Raw genomic sequence first — 18612 nt, forward strand, 5'->3', positions numbered from 1 at the left:
GCACTAAACACAGCATCGCTGGCTGCTCCTGCTCAGAAACTGAAAAGGGCGGTAGCAATTTGGACAAGGTCCTGTAGTGTGGGGAAGAAACTGATACTGATTTGGAAACGTCTGCAAGAGTTATCATGCCCTTGCTCAAGAAAGAAATTTCACTTGCATTTTATAAGATACATCAAATGAAATACTAAGAATTGGTCACCTAATTACCAGACTCACAATGCAAAAAAAGGAACAAATGAACTTAAACAACAGCTAGGGCAAAGAATACTTGGAGTAGACACTTCTTTGTTTTTATTAAGACAAATTTTTTTTCCTACAAAATTTTTTTTAAATTAAAAAAAATTTAAAAGTCACATGCTTTCAGCTTTAGTCATGCTTTTCCTACAAATCTTTCCAAATGCATGCTGGTAAGTGTTAGGCAACAAAGATGATGAAGGGAGTGGAGCACTTCCCTTATGAGGAAAGGCTGAGGGAGTTGGGTCTCTTTAGCTTGGAGGAGACTGAGGGGTGACCCCATTAATGTTTACAAATATATAAAGGGTGAGTGTCACTAGGATGGACCCAGGCTCTTCTCAGTGATAAACAATGGTAGGACAAGGGATAATGGGTTCAAACTGGAACACAAGAGGTTCCACTTACATTTGAGAAGAAACTTCTTCTCAGTGAGGGTGACAGAGCACTGGAACAGGCTGCCCAGGGGGGTTGTGGAGTCTCCTACTCTGGAGACATTCAAAACCGCCTGCACACCTTCCTGTGTAACCTCATCTGGGTGTTCCTGCTCCGGCAGGAGGATTGGACTGGATGATCTTTTGAGGTCCCTTCCAAGCCCTAACATTCTGTGATTCTGTGAAGTGACAGAAATATGAAGTTCAGGTGAATGTAGTAGAATATTTCAGGAACAAATATATCATTCACAATCACAGTTACAGGCACAAGAAGTCAGTCAATTAGTCTCCTGGTATGAAAACAAACTCAGCACTGAAACAGGTACCAAATATGAACTGAAGCATAAAAGTTCCAAAAACACAACAGAAACTTACTCAGTTAACTATTTTTCATCAGTACCTTCAAAAAGACAAGCACTTTGCCAAACTGCAAATGGCAACTGGAGTAGTGGTTCAACTTACAGATTACTTTGTCTTAATTATTCCTTCATTCCAAATACAAAACAAGGAAAATAACTCTAAGTATAGCTGTGGTCACAATAACAGACTGAACTTAAAGACGACAAATGTTCAGCCATATAATAGGAATAACTTAAGTTCAGCCTGTCAGACAATTGAATAGTTACCTGAGGGAAAGAGTGAAACACACTTCACTTGTGTCATTTAAAAACCAAATAATACCTATCAAAACAATATCTTTAAGTGCTTTTTTAGTGTAAATATAAAAAACCTAGTAAAGTTAATAAGTAATTCACAAATGTTTCCAACTTAACTTAATAAGGATTTATTTCCTCATAAGGGAACTACCCTGAGTCTGCGATGCTTAGTTTGGTTTATGCATCTAACAGACACAGCAACCTTTTTGAGAAACATTAATGCATTTAGGATTAGAATCAAGTCTTCGCTTTTTGGATTCTCAGTTGAGCAGACAAGCCACCAGAACTAACATTATTTTTTTCCCCTTTAAACACTAGCTATGTGTCTGAATGATGTAAATGATGAGAGTGAGGCTTGGGAACTGTCATAGCTCAGGACTGTGATTAACAAGAACAAACAGAAGCCCAAACATTAAGCAGAAATTCACTGTCACTCAACAGCCAAGATAATGACCAAAATTTGTAAGACCTGCCTTCTCCCGAAGTTTGCCCATATTAGCTTTCTAACACTGAATTAGTAGCATTTTGCAAGCTAACTTCGCTCTTGCAAAGCAGTCAATAAGCTTTTCTTAAAAGCACTCTAAGAAAAAGTCCTAAGATGGCTTTACACATACCTACATGCACACTGGACAGTTTAGGCAATAACTTCTAATCATCTGCGAGTATTCTCTATTCAAGAGTGCAGAGAGCACCACATTATGCTGCAACCCCAAACCTTCCTCCCACTTCAACTATCTGCAAACATTAAAACTGCCAGAATGGTTCTTCCCCCATGGTTTTCAAAGTCATGAGATGAGTACTGCTGTCATGAGTCATCAGAAATAGAAGAGAATGAGCATTGATAATTTAGTAGGTGACAGATGAGGGAAAACAAGATGTACATGCAGGAAGATGTAGCACATCCATAATTTTCTTTGGGACCAATTAATGTTAGAACTGGTTTGCATACTACTAATCAGAATGGTGTTGCAGTTTTCTGCCACAATAATGGGGATCTTTTCTAATGAAAGCCAACAAGACGTGTTTTTGATTTAATAAATAAATACATACTGAACTACAGCACAGAATAATCACTTTGTCAAATACTTATACCAGCAACAATATGAGACTTAAGAGGCATAAATATTTATTAAATATTCCAGATGTTCGTTTTGTAAGCTATATTATTGACATCTCCTCTAAATGATGATGGAACATCAGAAGCATGCAAGTTATGGCCTTACAACTCAGAGTGCCAAGACACCTTATTTCATCTCCTCATCTCTCTTCACATTACTTAACTGACAAAGTGACACTAACAATTAGCACCAGGTACTCTCCACAGGCTGCTTTTTTCCTTACCTTGTCCCACCATCTGCTTCTACTTCATTAAATCCCTTTCCTTTCAACATGTGAGCAGACACACTCTAGTCAAAGGTATGTTCATTTCAGAACATTTGGTGTCTGTTCTCGGTGATGTTTGTGGGCTCATGTCCTCACCCCACCCACTCTGTGTACTATGTGAAACAGCAATACAAATGGGAAAACAGTCAGGGGGTTTGTTGTTGTTGTTGTTGGAGGGTTGTGGAAAGAACATATATTTTTCCAACCTTGTTGACATCTTCTCTCAGTTTTCTGCACGCCTTTTATACATAAAAGCCAGCAAAATCAGGCTCATGAAGTAGTCAGGAAAAGGCAAGTACCCCTGTGGAAACAGCAGACAGTCCACAGAAATGGCTATTGCTGAATTTCCTCCATTTCTGTTCATGGTGTGACACTTCATAGTTCTCTGTGGAACAGCACATCTGACAAAAGCAGGGCAGAAAGGCTGACAGATTGTACAGCAATTGAGACATTTTTCTTGGTGTTCCTATTGCCTGAGCTTCATCAGAAGCCAAAACCCTAAAACAACATAAAACCTCAGGACAAATACATTGCTCAAAACAGACATTGCAATATCTTTTACTAATAGAGCAAGCTGTAGGCTCATGAAATAACCACAGCTTCACTGAATTCCCCACGGCTATATGGATTTTGACCAGCACAACATGAGCAGCAGCAGAAGGTCAATACTGCATCGGAAAACATGCATAAGGAAGGGGAGGTGTAGTTCTAATAGAGATGGGTTTATGCAATAAGTCTAGGAAAATTGCTGTAAGCAATTCAGGAGACTCCTGGAGTGCATGGAGGATAACTTCCTAAGCCAGGTAATAGACAGCCCTACCAGGGGGGATGCAACACTGGACCCAATGGCCACAAGTGCAAGTGAGCTAATAATTGACATCAAAATTGGAGACAGCTCTCAGTACAGGAAAGACATGGACCTGTTGGAGAGGGTCCAGAGGAGGCCACAAAAGTGATCAGAGGACTGGAACAGTTCTGCTGTGAGGACAGGCTGAGAGAGTTGGGGTTGTTCAGGCTGGAGAAGAGAAGGCTCCAGGGGGACCTTACTGTAGCCTTCCAGTACTTAAAAGGAACCTATAAGAAAGATGGAGACAGACTTCTTAGAAGCACCTCTTGTGGCAGGACAAGGGGCAATGATTTTAAACTGAAGGAGGGGAGATTCAGGCCAGACGTGGGGAAGGAATTTTTTACAATGATGGTGGTAGAATACTAGCACAGGTTTCCCAGAGAGGTGGTAGACGTCCCATCCCTGGAGACATTCAAGGCCAGGCTGGATGGGGCTCTGAGCAACCTGATGTAGTTGAAGATGTCCTTGCTCATGGCAGGAGGTTGGACTAGACGACCTGTGAAGGTCCCTTCCAACCCAAAATATTCTATGATTCTATGAAAAAACCTGAGTAAAGCTGGTCAAAGCAACTTCATTACTTTTAAGAGGTACATATGTCAACAGATTCAGCAGAGTCTTTCTAGAAGGACAGGAAAAAGCAACAGAATTTCTCTGCACAAGCAACTTTTCACAACTTGCTATGAAATAACTGAATAAAACGTTGGCTGGCCTCTGCTCCAAATTCTACACAATGGATGTCTGAGGTGAGTGACTACAATGCACTCTATGTCACCTGATCTTTTTCATTTAGAAGTTCTGAATAGTAGCTCTAAAAATTCAGATCAGGGGTTGTTCCTGTTGCTACAAAGTCCCAAACCCTCTCCCTAATGGCAATAACTCATTTGTTCACCCAGTTACAAGTGGCTGGAGGATCTACATAGAAAAAAAACCCAGCAACTTAGTTTAACATTCTTGCTCTGTAGACATAGAACCATAGAATGCTAGGGATTGGAAGGGACCTCAAAAGATCATCCAGTCCAATCCTCCCTCACCAGAGCAGGAACACCCAGATGAGGTTACACAGGAATGTGTCCAGGCGGGTTTTGAATGTCTCCAGAGAAGGAGACTCCACAATCCCCCTGGGCAGCCTGTTCCAGTGCTCTGTCCCCCTCACTGAGAAGTTTGTTCTCAAATTTAAGTGGAACCTCTTGTGTTGCAGCTTAAACCCATTACCCCTTGTCCTACCATTGTTTGTCACCGAGAAGAGCCTGGCTCCATCCTCATGACACTCACCCTTTGTATACTTGTAACAGGTGTGGAAAACAGTAACACTCTGCTCAACCACCACCTCAGCACCACCACCCCAACCAGTATTGCAGAAATGGCCAGTAATGTAAGCAAAAGAGCAAAAAGCACCCAGGGGCAGCCCAGCGAGGATGTGGTCCCAGCCTCACATCACACATCTCTCTGGGGATGGTTGCTTCATCGTGCTTACATCTGTGAGAGAAATTAAAGGAAGGGCTACTTCTACTGGCCAACCATTATTTATTAGTACTGAAGTACTTCTAAACTGCCTGGAACCATTTAACCTATAAAATGCCAATGAATTGCTTCTTCCTGACAGTTGTTGTGAATATTGCATTAAACCCATATAAAGGCAGAGTCACTGTCACCTGCAGGGAAGTTCCATTCAACAGCAACAAAAAAAAATCATTCCCGAAGGATACAAAATCATTAAAAAGTATTTCTGAAACACCACATATTTCAGTTACAGATACTTCAATTCAAGGCAGGTTCTTCAGTAGAAAATTAAATATGCTGCCATAACATGCAACTTAATGCATTTCTCTGCTCAAACACAGTGATCTGCTGTGCAAGCTAGCTTTCTAAGAGGTATAACCACCAGATTAATGACTAAACTCCATTTTGTTATTAAAAAAAGATCTCACTTCTACCTAAGCCTTAACATTTCGCTGCTCTCACAAAAGGTGAATAAAAACAGGTCCTTTAAAGGAACATTTGAAAAATCATCGACAGGCAATCAACAGCTCAGATCTCATAAATGGAGTAATGAGTTCAGCTGCCGTCCAAGCAGCACTCACTTCCACTGAAGAGTAAGTTTCACTCGCTCTGTGCTGGTTTCATACTGACATCCCAATCAGCATCAGGAAAGATGATAACGTCTGTCAGTCTCCGGAAAAACTTTTAACAAACAAGGCTTTTCCTTAAAGAATTGTTAGGTTTAATTTTGCAAGCTTCACCAAGCCTCTCAAGGGGTATATTTTCACCCACTCTGCCAGGGGCCTGTTAGGGACACTGTAAGAGGGGAAGACTTAACCCCACCAGAAGATACCATCGCTCCCTCTTAATGCAAAATGGGGCCAGGTTTATTACAGTTTCATTTTAAAAGATGACCCCTGAAGATTAAGTTTAACTACAGGTTATGTCTAAAGCCCAGCAAATAAATATACAGTGTATCAAGTATATTTAGGAAAAAAAAACCAACAACTTTGAAAGGCAAATGCAGCTGAAACTCCACAGAGAAGACGAAAATGTCATAAAAAAATTTACAAAATATTAAATCACATGAATTTATTCTATGTTGAGAATAGCAATGTAACTACTTCTAGAGTAGTCAAACATCATACCACTAAATTTAAAGACCCAGATCCCCCTCCCAGTTAACATTTTTGTTTGAAGACTAAATCCATTTAATATGAAATTTCCTCTTGCCACGCCAATTATATTTTAAAACTTTTTCCTGTGAAGTTTAAGTGCACTGTCTTATTTGACACACAGAGTACTATTAAAAACAGCCCAGAGTAAAAAAAAACAAACACACCACCTTTTTCTTTCTTCAGTATCAAGCACCTGGCAAGTAAATGGAAGGTCCCTGCAAAGCCTTAAAGGCTGTTAAAGGCATTCCTCTTTTTCCTAGGGGATTTAAAATTGAGTTATTTTTATTCCTCTTTTTAAGCCTATGAAATTACATCATCTTTTCCCCTGTGATTTACACTTTCCAGTATTATTTCCAGCATTGTTCCTCAATTTGCTAATTCACTAATAATTAAAACTGCTGTTGGCTCGGTCCTGAAGTAACAGGAGAGGAAATGGCCAGTATTACATGTCTCTCTGAAAAACAATATCTTTCATTATCTTCAGTTAATTACAGATATTAATGTAGTAAAATTTCAATAATCTGCAACTTTTGATTTGTTTCAGTTACATAGGTCTTTGACCTAGACGGTCAAACCTTTCGAGAAATAAACTAAAAAACTGCTTTGGAAGGATCTCAACCGAAGCATTGCGATAGACTATGAAAGTAAGAGCTTTCTGTTTGCTCAATGTTTGTTGACTTCCCCACATACACCACAGCATAAACCTATAACATCATGTCAGTTCCCTTCCTGGGCACTTGGTGGCCTCTAAACCCAGGTAACTTTGCACAACAAAGAGAACACTGACCTTTCTTACTAGTCCTAGGTCTGAGCCTGTTGCACTCAAGAGAAGATTGCTGCAGTTGTGTGAGCTCTCTCTTGTGAAACACTTGTTCATGCCCGTAAAACAGCTGCACAAGTGAGACCCCCCCCCCCCAATACTTCATAACCTCTCGCTCTACATGCCTCTCACCACAAAAAAATAGGAAAAAATATCAATAAGCAGTAGCTCTTACAGAGCCAATTTAGGTAACTCATTGCAGTTGACAGCTATTTAGAACAGAATTTGTGACAAGGAAAGAGAGCACTGGTCGGATGGGGGAGCAAGGGGGGAGGATGGAAAAAAAGACACTTTATCCCAGCCACAGAATCCTAGAATCCCCCAGGCTGGAAGAGACTATTGGAAGTCAGCTAGTCCAGCACCCTTGTCTAAAGCAGGGTCAACTAGAGCAAGTTGTCCAGCTGGGTATTCCATGTCTCTAAAGACAGAGACTCCACAACCTCTCTGGGAAACCCATTCCAGCATTGGAACACCCTCACAGTAAAATAGTGTGGGGCTTTTGTGTTCAGACTGACATTCATGTGTTTTAATTTGTCTGCTGCATCTTGTCCTGTCACTGAGCACTGCAGAGAAAACACTGGCTCTCTCATCTTCATTGGCATCTATTATACATTTATACAAATTGATAAGAAACCTGAGACTTCTCCAGACTGAAGAGTCCCAGTTCTCTCAGCCTCTCCTCCTACAAAAGATGCTGTAGTCCCTGAATCATCTTTGCAGCCCTGCTGCCTTCCAGCCTGGCAACCCCCAGCATCTTCTGGGCCACAGGGTTACTGCTCCCCACGTACAGGACTTTGCATCTCCCCTTCTTGAGCTTCATCAGATTTCTCTCTGCTCAGTTCTTCAGCTTGTCAAGGTCCCTCAAAGAATGGCAGCACAACCATCTGGTGTACCAGCCACTCCTCCCAGTTTTGTATTGTCTGTGAACTTGCTGAGGGCAGCACACACATATATAAAGACAACATTGCAAAACAGTAGTATAAGGTCTCCGTATAATCATTCCCCACAAGGAAGGTCTTAATTCTAAGATGAAAATAAAACTACTTGTCCACCTAAACGAACACTCACTTCTAGGTCACAGTTCTCCCCAAATACCAGCAATGGGCACAGACACACATACATGGACAGAGTCCTCTAAGCTGCATAATCTTTTAAAGTTAAAAATGACGCAGCCTTCCTGCTATGCAGAAAGTAAAGCAGGCCAGCTTTGGGTTTTTGTTTTCTTTGGGCTCTTATTTCTTTTTGAAGTAATCATGACATATGATCACATCTGTGTATGGATAAATCCACAAACAGCATCAAATTTTGCTGTGACCTAACAAAGCAAGCAGTAACCAAACAATCAAAATTGGGCAAATTGCATTGTTATACACATCCTTGCATAGCATACATAACAGAACAAAGAAAAAAAAAAATCAAGTTATATTCATCCAGAGACCTTCTCTAGAGCTGAAATGATCAGTCACACAAACTTCTTGCTAGCAAATTCCTACTGCTTACATATGACCACATCCACACCACTCCTCCTCGGTGCCTACTATAATGAGGCAATCAGGAATAATGTTTTCTCAAGATCTTTCATTGTTTTATAAAAGACATTTGACTCCTTTGGGACTGACTGTTGCAGAGGGAACTGCATTATTAGGTGACAATTTTAGTGAAGTATTTGCTTCCTCCTCTGTAGGAGCAGGAAATAAACTGCCCCAGTTGCTTTCCAGCATACTTACACAACTGCTTCCAAGAGCCAGCAGAGCTCTACCATCAGGAGGGAACATGCAGCCGATTGAATGCTCACCTTACAGGTGCACAAGCTCTACTGCTGCACTGCAGAGCATCCTATCAGACAGGAAGAACTGAAATCTTACACTTTGTTGGCTTGTCAGTCAGCCTTACAAACACTTTCACAGACCTGTCTGTGGTACAAGAGAAATACCTCTCTAGAGTCCTCCTTAACTCCCCCCAGCACAGTATCGCTTCATAATAGTTCTTACAGCAGACAAATCAATTATCAAGTGGCTCACCACTGCAGCTTGCTTCCTCTTAAATACCACTATTTCCCCTACTTCTGTATTTACTGTAAGCACTATAAGCATGAAAGGAAAGTTAACATACTAGCTAAAGTTCTACAAGCTTTGTGTCCAATTTTTTACTGAAAAAGGTCCCAGAATTTCTTACCTGCAACAAATGACTGCTTTACAGGAGAGTGCCAGGTCCAGGAAGATCTGCCTGACTTCAAAGGAAAGGGCATACTTCAGTGTGTGGCCATCAATAATCAGAGCAATATCGTTTTCCTTGCCCAGTGACTCCCCCAAACTGGTACAATGTTGAGTCAGAGAGGCTCTTGTTGCCTGAAGAATAAACAGAAAGAAGTCATGTTGTTTCTTAATGTAAGAAAAATGCATCCAAACTGCAGCAAGGTATTTTTGGACTCTGCAATGGAGCACAGCATACATGCACCTAAACTGGTAGTGACGCGAGTTCATCTTTCAACAAGACCTTGTGCAGACATATTAATTATGGTCATAGATCAGCAAAAGCTGCATCTGCTTGCCTAGGAACACATGCCTTTCTTCAGTGCAGACTCTGCCATCTCCACTACACACCCCTGCATGATGCATGTGCTCCCAGTACTTGTGATAGGTCCTCTTCAACTGTAGGACAGGTAGAACCTAATGCCTTTCATGGCTTTTGACACCATTCAAAGTATCACTATTCATTCAAACAGTATTTCCTACCCCAAAAACATGTTCACTGACAGCTGCTGCCAAGGAAAAAAGTACATGTATCAACTGTTGATGTTTCAGTGTCGACACAAACATTTCAACCATCCCACTACATTGAAATTCATGCTTAAAGCAGTCTATTCCATTGCTCTGCAGGTTAGTCTAACCATCAGTCCCAGCTATGTTCATCACTGCTAGACAGTTCAGGTTGCTCATGATCTGAAGCATATGTGTACTTTTTGACAGAGAAGGTCTTGATGCACAGGACAAAGAATGTCAGAACATGAAAAGCAAAGACTTCAGTATCAGTCAAACACTGCTTTTAGGTGACAAATGATTGCTAACTGCTAGATTATATAATTTTTCAGTTTTTACCCTTTGTTCAAAAAGTAATGTCACTAGCATACACAAAAATAATTGGGTGAGGGGTTACCATGACATAAACCAGTTTACAGCCCATTGTTCTCTCCATTCTTAAACCAAAAAGAAGAGCAGATACAGTCTTCCTCATCTTAACTGGGCAGCTTTGAATAACTGTACTAAACCAAGTGTTACACGTGCTTCTACTACTCGATATTTAAAGATACTTATTTTGCTTAGACCAACACAGAAAGATCACAGAACATCTTTATTTCTTCATATAACAGAAAAAACACTAAAACAGTTTTAGTTGCCAAGTGCTACATTTCCTATTTGCCCCTCTAGTTCAGCAGACTGATGTTAAAAAAAACAAAGCAAAACCACCAAAACTACAACAACACACACACATAAAACAACAACAACAACAACAACAAAAAAAAAAAAAAAAAAAAAAAAAAAAAAAAAACCACACAAAGAACAAAACCAACCAACCAAAAAAAGCTAGTTACTCTGGACTACACTCCTGCTGGTCTTGAGGAGCAGACGACCTCAATGAAGGCCAGCACTGACGTGGAATCTGGATTTGTCTCTCTATATTCAAGTACAAACAGGAGTTGAGGTTTTGCGAATTGTTGAGGAAACCAAAGATAAGGAGACCTGCATTTGTGAACTCCCTTATGAAAACGGCAAAAGAAGCTGTATCCCTGTCATGTCAAAGACAATTGAGCCAAAAAGCTCCAGTTCCATATCATACTATTAAAATAGTGAGAAACAAGTTTACATTCCTAAAATGCTTCCTTCGGTGATCTATTTCAGCATCTATCCACAAAGGGAAGAGATGAGAAAAAACAAATAGCTTCCTAGTACCACAGCTTAATTTCTTGATCTGAGCTTTCAAAAACTGTTCTGTGCACTCTAAAGAACAGAAATGTCATACTGACATGTTTTTGTTTTTCCTCTTACTAAAGCAATGGAAAACTCCTTTGACCTGGATGCTTGCAAGGTTGTTTCTCACTTTTTCCCCCTTCATTCCTCACCATCGTGCAGTGCTTTGTCTTAAATACGCCTTCTCAGAGGTGGCACCGCCTCAGCTGAGGGGCTCAGCCATGCCCTGTGGAACCAGACATCTTCGGTGTGGGGCAGCTCCGGCCTCTGCTCAAAGCCCCTGCAGCCCCCAACGCCTTCTCATGGACACCCTGAACAGCTGGCTAGATGGGCACTACTAGAATGCTTGAGAAGCTCAGGTAGATCAACTGAGGATGTCAGACTACCAGAGACCAAGAGCTACTCCACAACTCCAGGACAGAGAACCACAGGCAGTGCTTCTGGCTTATGGCAGAAAACCTCTCTTTTTCTTTTTTTCTTATTACTCCATCCCAGCAACACCACTCTGACCCTGTCGGAAGCCAAACACTGATAAAATTATGGCTGCTCAGGCTTTCCAGGCTTGTTGGTGCTTCCTGGCCTCCCCACAGCCACAGTTTAGTGACGCAGCTCGCAGTGCAGCCCTCAGGAGGGCTGGGTGTGCGCAGCACAACGCTGTCCTCTGCTCCTCTCACTTTCCCCCTGCTGCCATTTTGGTGGCAAAGTTTTAACAAGGTTGTAAAAGCAATATTCACCCTGGCTAGAGGTATCCTGACTACAGCGATCAGCAATGGCAACCAGTGCAAACTTCATCTCCATCACAGCAACAGCAGGATCACCCCAAATACTTTGGACTTTGACCATTCCAGTAATGTTCTCCTGAAATAACCAGCAACAGAAGCATTCCTTTTCTGTTCCTTCAGGATTTTGGTTTGTTCGTTGTTGGTTTTTTATTTGTTTTCTAAAGATTTCTACTACAGGATTACATCAATGATCTTTAAATGTCCATGTTCATAAGGTCGTGGTAAAGGATTCTGTCCTTTATCTTTTTACTTCCAGCTCAAATAAGAATTATCTTGTTTCAAAAAAAATACACTAGCTTCCCAAACTAAATAATATATAGTTCCATACATCATACTGAGTGAACTTGATCTGACTCAGATCAGACAGCCACCACAATACATCAAGCAGCAAGACTGAGTGTACTGTGGTGGTTACAGGCTACATATTTTAGCTTGCCTTGAATCATATTTCTCATACAAACTCAATAAATACATTAAAGTCTGAAACGTATCACAAAACTGCTAAACATGGCAGCACTTCCAGACATCTGCTGTGCAAAGTTCTGAAGTTTGAGTAGATCAGTTTTACACAAATAAAGCCAGTAAAACAAAAACACAAAAATAGCCACACTCCATCAAACCAGATGACAACAGCGGCCAAAAGCAACCAGCCAGGAATTGAACACAAGAACACAGCAAGCATATACCAGCACTCCCAGAAGAGTCTCTGGGTTTCCAACATTGGCAGCTCAGGGACCTCCTGAACCTGGTGCAGCGTCTGTTACAGGAGAGCCCTCGATCCCAAGTTACCATCAAGAACTGTTGGAAGCAGATCCTAAAGTTAGCAAGGGGAGAGGGGCCACCCCTCCTTTACAGTAAGGCAGAATGCAGAATAGCATATAGGCAAGGAGTAAACCCCAAGAAACAAGGGAAAATAAATGAATTTGGGGCGGTGAAGAAGTTGAGGACATAACAGCAGTCAAGACAGCATTACTGAGTGGAGGATCAAGTAGCCCAAATGACTGAGTTTTCCTCGGCCAAACAGGCAAGAGGAAAATCTGGCCACTTTCACATGAAGGTGGGGGTGGGTGCTTTGCAGTTTATTTTCTGTTGCCCCAGTTATTGGTATGGTAGTCAAAATAAGCTCACTCTGACTCACTAAGAAACTAGCCTCAAACTGGAGGCAAATTTGCAGATTGAGTTAATGAGCACAAGAGTGCACAATTCAGCCACAGATTACATCTTGCACCTTTTTCACTACAAGAATGACCACGTCATTCCCTGCTTCCCTGTTAAACTGTGAGAGATTAGATTTATGACTTCATGGCATGCTTTAGTTGTGGTGTACTTGAACACTTAACACAAAGACCATGCTTAAACCATTACAGATTAGTGCTTGGAAAACAAGGGTAAGTCTTGTCTACTTCAACACTGCCACGTAATGACAACATTCACAGAAATCCCAAGGACAGTATAAAGGATACAGTTTGGGTAATGTCATCAATAACAGAACTACAACCCAAGAACTCTTGCCCCTGGGATCTTGGAGAAAGTGTAATTTTTCTTTTCTCTTATTTCTTTTTTGTTACTGCTTCCTCTCAGTCTTACTCAAACATTTTTCTTGTTCTCAAAAGCAGAATTTGACCCCAACCTTCTCCCAAATCTACCCACAGGATTAAAAATCCCTATGTTTGAAATTAAGGAAGACAGTCCCTCCCTTATTCCCTGTCTACCTCTTCTGGCACTTCAGAGTAAACACTCTCATTGCTTCTTCACCTGACCCAAAGGAAAATGAAGGGCCAAGGCCAAACCATCCCCCTCTTGCTCAGGCAAGGAGAACCTGAGGGCAAGTTCAGGATGGTTATTTAAAATCCATCATTTGTTGCCCAAAAGTCACCTGGCAGCAGAAAAATTAACAAAAGATAATATTTCAAATAAAATTAGATTACTAGTCTCTCCATAGCTTAATATCATGGTTAAGTACAAGCCTTATCCAATTCACACTCTGGTCACTGATGTTATTCATCTTACATACAAGTTTAGTAACAGGTTTAATAATACCCCAAAAAGCTGTAAATCAGTGACCTCAGTTAAACAGCATTTTGCAAAACTCTCAATACACTGTTACACACACACAGTTATCTTGCAACCTATGAGCTTACACAGTAAAAAAGCACTCATTATTATTTCCGTTTCATAGAATGATTTGGGTTTGAAGGGACCTTGAAGATCATCTAGTTCCAACCCCCCTGCCATGGGGGTGGAGTATAGACCTTCCACTAGACCAGGTTGCTCAAAGCCCCAACCAACTTGGTCTTGAACACTTCCATGGGTAGGGCATCCACAGCTTCTCTGGGCAGCCTGTTCCAGTGCCTCACCACCACCATGGTGAAGAATTTCTTTCTTATATCTAATCCATGTCTACACTCTCAGTTTAAAGCCATTACCTGCTGTTCAATCACTAGATGCCCTTGGAAAAAGTCCCTCTCTATCTTTCCTGTAGGCTCCCTTCAGGTACTGGAAGGCTGCTCTAAGGCCTCCCCAGAGCCTTCTCTTCTCCAGGCTGAACAACCTCCCACCTCTCTCAGCCTTTCCTCACAGGAGAGGTGTTCCATCCCACTACTCATCTTCATGGGCCTCCTCTGAACCCTCTCCAATAGGTCCATGTCCTTTTTACACTGGGAGCCCCAGAGCTGGATGCAGTACTCCAGATGAGGTCTCACAAGAGCAACGTAGAGTGGAAAATCACCTCCCTCAAACCTGCTGGCCACACTTTTTTTGATGCCACCCAGGACACAGTTGGCTTTCTAGGCTGCAAGTGCACATTGCCAACTCATGTTGAGCTTTTCATCAACGGACACCCCTAAGTCCTTCTCCTCAGAGCAGCTCTTCATCCATTCCCCACCCAATCTGTATCTGTGCTGCAGATTGCCCTGACTCATGTGCAGGACCTTACACTTCACCGTGTTGATCTGCACAGGCTCACCTTTCCAGCCTGTCAAGGCCTCTCTGAATGGCACCCCTTTCCACCAGTGTCTCAACTGTACCACACAGCTTGTTGTTGGCAAACTTGCTGAAGGTGCACTCAGTCCCACTGTCCATGTCACCAAAGATGTTACATAGTACTGGTCCCAATAGCAACCCCTGAGGAACGCCACTTATTACTGGTCTCCATGGGGACACTGAGCCACTGTCTGCAAGTCTTTCAGTGCGACTATCCAGCCAATTCCTCAACCACCAAGTTGTCAAACCATCAGATCCATACCTCTCTAACTCAGAGACAAGGTTGACATGCAGGACAGTATCAAATGCCTTGCACAAGTCCACACAGATGGCATCAGTTGCTCTTCCCTTATCCACCAACACTGTAACCCCATTGTAGAAGCCCACCTGATTTGCGAGGCTCAACCTGCCCTTAGTGAAGTCGTGCTGGCTGTCACCATGCATCTCTTTATTTTCCATGTGCCTTAGCTAAGTTTGCAGGAGGATCTGCTCCATGAACTTGCCAGGTAGAAGTGAGGCTGAGGAGCCTGTAGTTCCCCACGTCTTGCATCACTCCTGAGCTTAGCAGAGGTGATCCTTGAATATTAACCAGCTTTCTTGGGCCCCCCTTCCCTCCAGAGCTTTATCCCACAGTACTCTACCAACAAGATCCCTGAAGAGTCCAAAGTCTCTTCCCCTGAAATCCAGGGTAGCAAGCTTGCTGTGCACCCTCCTCACTGCCCTATGTATCTTAAATTCCACCCTTTCATAGTCACTGCAGCCAAGGCTGCCCTTGAGTGTCACACTCCCCACCAGCCCCTCCTTGTTGGTGAAAACAAGGTTCAGCATAGCATCTCTCCTCAGAATCACAGAATGGTAGGGACTGAAAGTGACCTCAGAAGATCATCTAGTCCAATCCCCACCCACCAGAATAGGAACACCCATATGAGGTTACACAGGAATGTGTCCAGGCAGGTCTTGAATGTCTCCAGAGTAGGAAACTCCACAACTTACCTGGGCAGCCTGTTCCAGTGCTCTGTCACCCTCAATGAGAAGAAGTTTCTTCTCAAATTTAAGTGGAACCTCTTGTGTTCCAGTTTGTATCCATCACCCCTTGTCCTACCATTGTTTGTCACCAAGAAGAGCCTGGCTCCATCCTCATGACACTCACCCTTTATGTATTTATAAACATTAATGAGGTCACCCCTCAGTCTCCTCTTCTCCAAACTAAAGAGCCCCAGCTCCCTCAGCCTTTCTTCATAAGGGAGATGCTCCACTCCCTTAATCATCTTTGTTGCCCTACGCTGGACCCTCTCCAGCAGTTCCCTGTCCTTCTTGAACTGAGGGGCCCAGAACTGGACACAATATTCCAGATGGGGTCTCACCAGGGCGGAGTAGAGGAGAAGGAGAACCTCTCTGGACTTAGTAACCACCCCCCTTCTAATACACCCCAGGATGCCATTGGCCTTACTGGCCACAAGGGCACAGTGCTGGCTCATGGTCATCCTGCTGTCCACCAGGACCCCCAGGTCCCTTTCCCCTACACTGCTCTCTAACTTGCAGTATAAGTTGGGGAATGACCTGTTCCCCAGTCAGATAAACTCCCAGCAAATATTAGACAGATCGAGTTTTACTTAAAGGTCAGAAGGTACACCAACTGAAAAGCCCATTGGTTTAGTTGCCCTGAATCTGTGGGCTATTCAAATAAACACAGACACCTAGTTAGCCAGTAGAGGACACGTGCAAAAGCTTAAGCTGTCTGTTGAATCAGAGCAACATCATCAGTTTAAGCAGAGCTTCACAAGGGCTTAAGAATTAATTCATGCAAGACCACCAAGTGAATCAAAGTTTCAGAGGAAACATTAAAAAAGGATTAGGTAGTCTGCAAAAAGTCAACTGCAGAACTAAAACTGAAGAAGCTAATGAAGTTGAGTTTTCACTTAATTTTATTCTACTTTCCCCACATTTGACATAGTTGAGAGAATATCAACAATTCTGACTCATACAAATGAATTTAAGGGTTAATGTTGTTATGGTCTCTACGGTTGAGTGAAATTCAAGACATGATGGTACATTCCATAATAAACCTATCCCAGCTGCTTTTCCTGTTTAGTTCCCCATTTCCACTTTAACAAGTCACAACCCCAAATACAAACCTTGAGCAGAGCATTTACTTGCATTACTGTCTTAAAACAGGCTTTCAGATTTTATTATTCTGTGTGTGCATAGTTTCCATCTAGAACACAGAGTAATACTATTAGTGCACTACTATAAATCTCCATAGCAGAACATAATTTGTTGACAGGCAGAAAACAAAAACATCCTGAAGCAGAGTTTGTGTGGTCTTTTCTCTGGACTGCAACTCTCAGGATCTTTAACAAACCTTTTAATAGCATGTTTGTATATTCTCACTTTCTAAAGCTTCAGAAAAAACACCCTGTTATGCCCGACTTCGTATTTAAACAAAAACACAAACAAATTCTGGGATCTCCCAGGCTATTATTTTGTAATTTAACAGAGCAAATCCTAATAATTTTCACATGATGCTCAGAGTGAATTTGGAAGTCAATGCAAACAGACCTCTGCTAACTTCACTGAAAACAAGAGTTAACACCTCATACTGTAATTGAAATATTAGAAACATTAAAATCATAGAACAGAATCAAACCGTTTCGGCTGGAAGGGACTCTCAGGATCATCAAGTCCAACCATAACCTAACTCTAGCACTAAACCATGTCCCTAAGAACCTTGTCTAAACGTCTTGTAAACACCTCCAGGGATGGTGACTCCATCACCTCCCTGGGCAGCCTGTGCCAGTGCCTGACAACCCCTTTCGTGAACAATTTTTTACTAATATCCAATCTATAGGTTATATAACAAGACCTTAAAAGGGTGGGTTTTGTGCACCTTTGGGCATTTTGCTTGTTTCCTCTTTTTGTGTGTATGTTCGTGGTTTTGTTGTTGCTTGCTTTGGGTTATATTTCTTTTTGTGATGGTTTTGGTTTGTTTGCTTTAAAATAAAACTCTAGCACACCACAAAGCCCATTCCTTCTCATGAGCACTTGGCAATTTGGCATGCTACAGCAAGAAATGCTAGTATATGAGGTAATTTGATATCCACACAAAACAACAGTATCAGATGCTTCCCAAGAAAAGAAAGTCCCTAGGCCTTGCAAAAACTTTGGGTGCAAAAGACTTCTGTGGGTTAACAGCCATTCTCTAAATTTCTCTTACAAACAAGCTGACAACCAGAGGAGAACTGGACAATTGCTATAACACGATCAGTTTCAAATCTCCTCACCCTTTTCTCCCCTGCTTTCCCCAGAAAGATTCCAAGTCACTGAGATGATAGCAGGACAAAGACATGAAGCCTCATTTTCAAGCCCAGAGTGATATGCGGTCCACAAGGCACAAGGTCTTGGAAAAAAATTAAATGGCAAGTAGCATCACATAAAGAAGCCCTCTTTAGGTCAAGAGTACTGCTCACCCCTGGGTCTGTGACCTCTGAGACACACACTCATTAAGCCTAAATTGGTCTCACATTCTGGCCTTCTCAGGCATCTACATTTCATGCACCCTTCTTGCATGGTCCTTCCTTCATCTGAGGAGACCTAAAGTCATCCTCACAGAACTAGCTCCTGCAGTAAGAGATGTTAAAGTAACAGTCACATTAGTTCAGCTCTAAGCTTAGTCAACTGCATATACTACTTGTTGCTGTGTTTATCATAAATCTAGAAAGTACTGCTAGCTACATAAGTTAAAAGATTTTTTCCAACTTCTTCCATCATCCGATAATTCACTTCCAAACCACTGAAACTGTAAGGTAATATAAATTACACAATCTGCTAACTCATTGTTGTGGAGTACCCTGA

General features: G+C 41.9%; 1 protein-coding gene across 6 annotated transcripts in view; it reads right to left on the reverse strand.

The window, feature by feature from the left end:
* Positions 1-18612, reverse strand: part of ATP8A2 (ATPase phospholipid transporting 8A2) — a 347902-nt gene that overhangs the window by 201704 nt on the left and 127586 nt on the right. For all 6 annotated transcript variants that reach the window (XM_071804368.1, XM_065830605.2, XM_071804354.1 and 3 more), the window contains one exon: positions 9204-9376. In XM_071804368.1, coding sequence (XP_071660469.1) covers positions 9204-9376 — 173 coding nt within the window. The remainder of the gene's footprint in view (positions 1-9203; positions 9377-18612) is intronic.

The sequence above is a fragment of the Patagioenas fasciata genome, chromosome 1 (assembly GCF_037038585.1).
Source record: "Patagioenas fasciata isolate bPatFas1 chromosome 1, bPatFas1.hap1, whole genome shotgun sequence".
Classification (NCBI taxonomy): Eukaryota; Metazoa; Chordata; class Aves; order Columbiformes; family Columbidae; genus Patagioenas; species Patagioenas fasciata.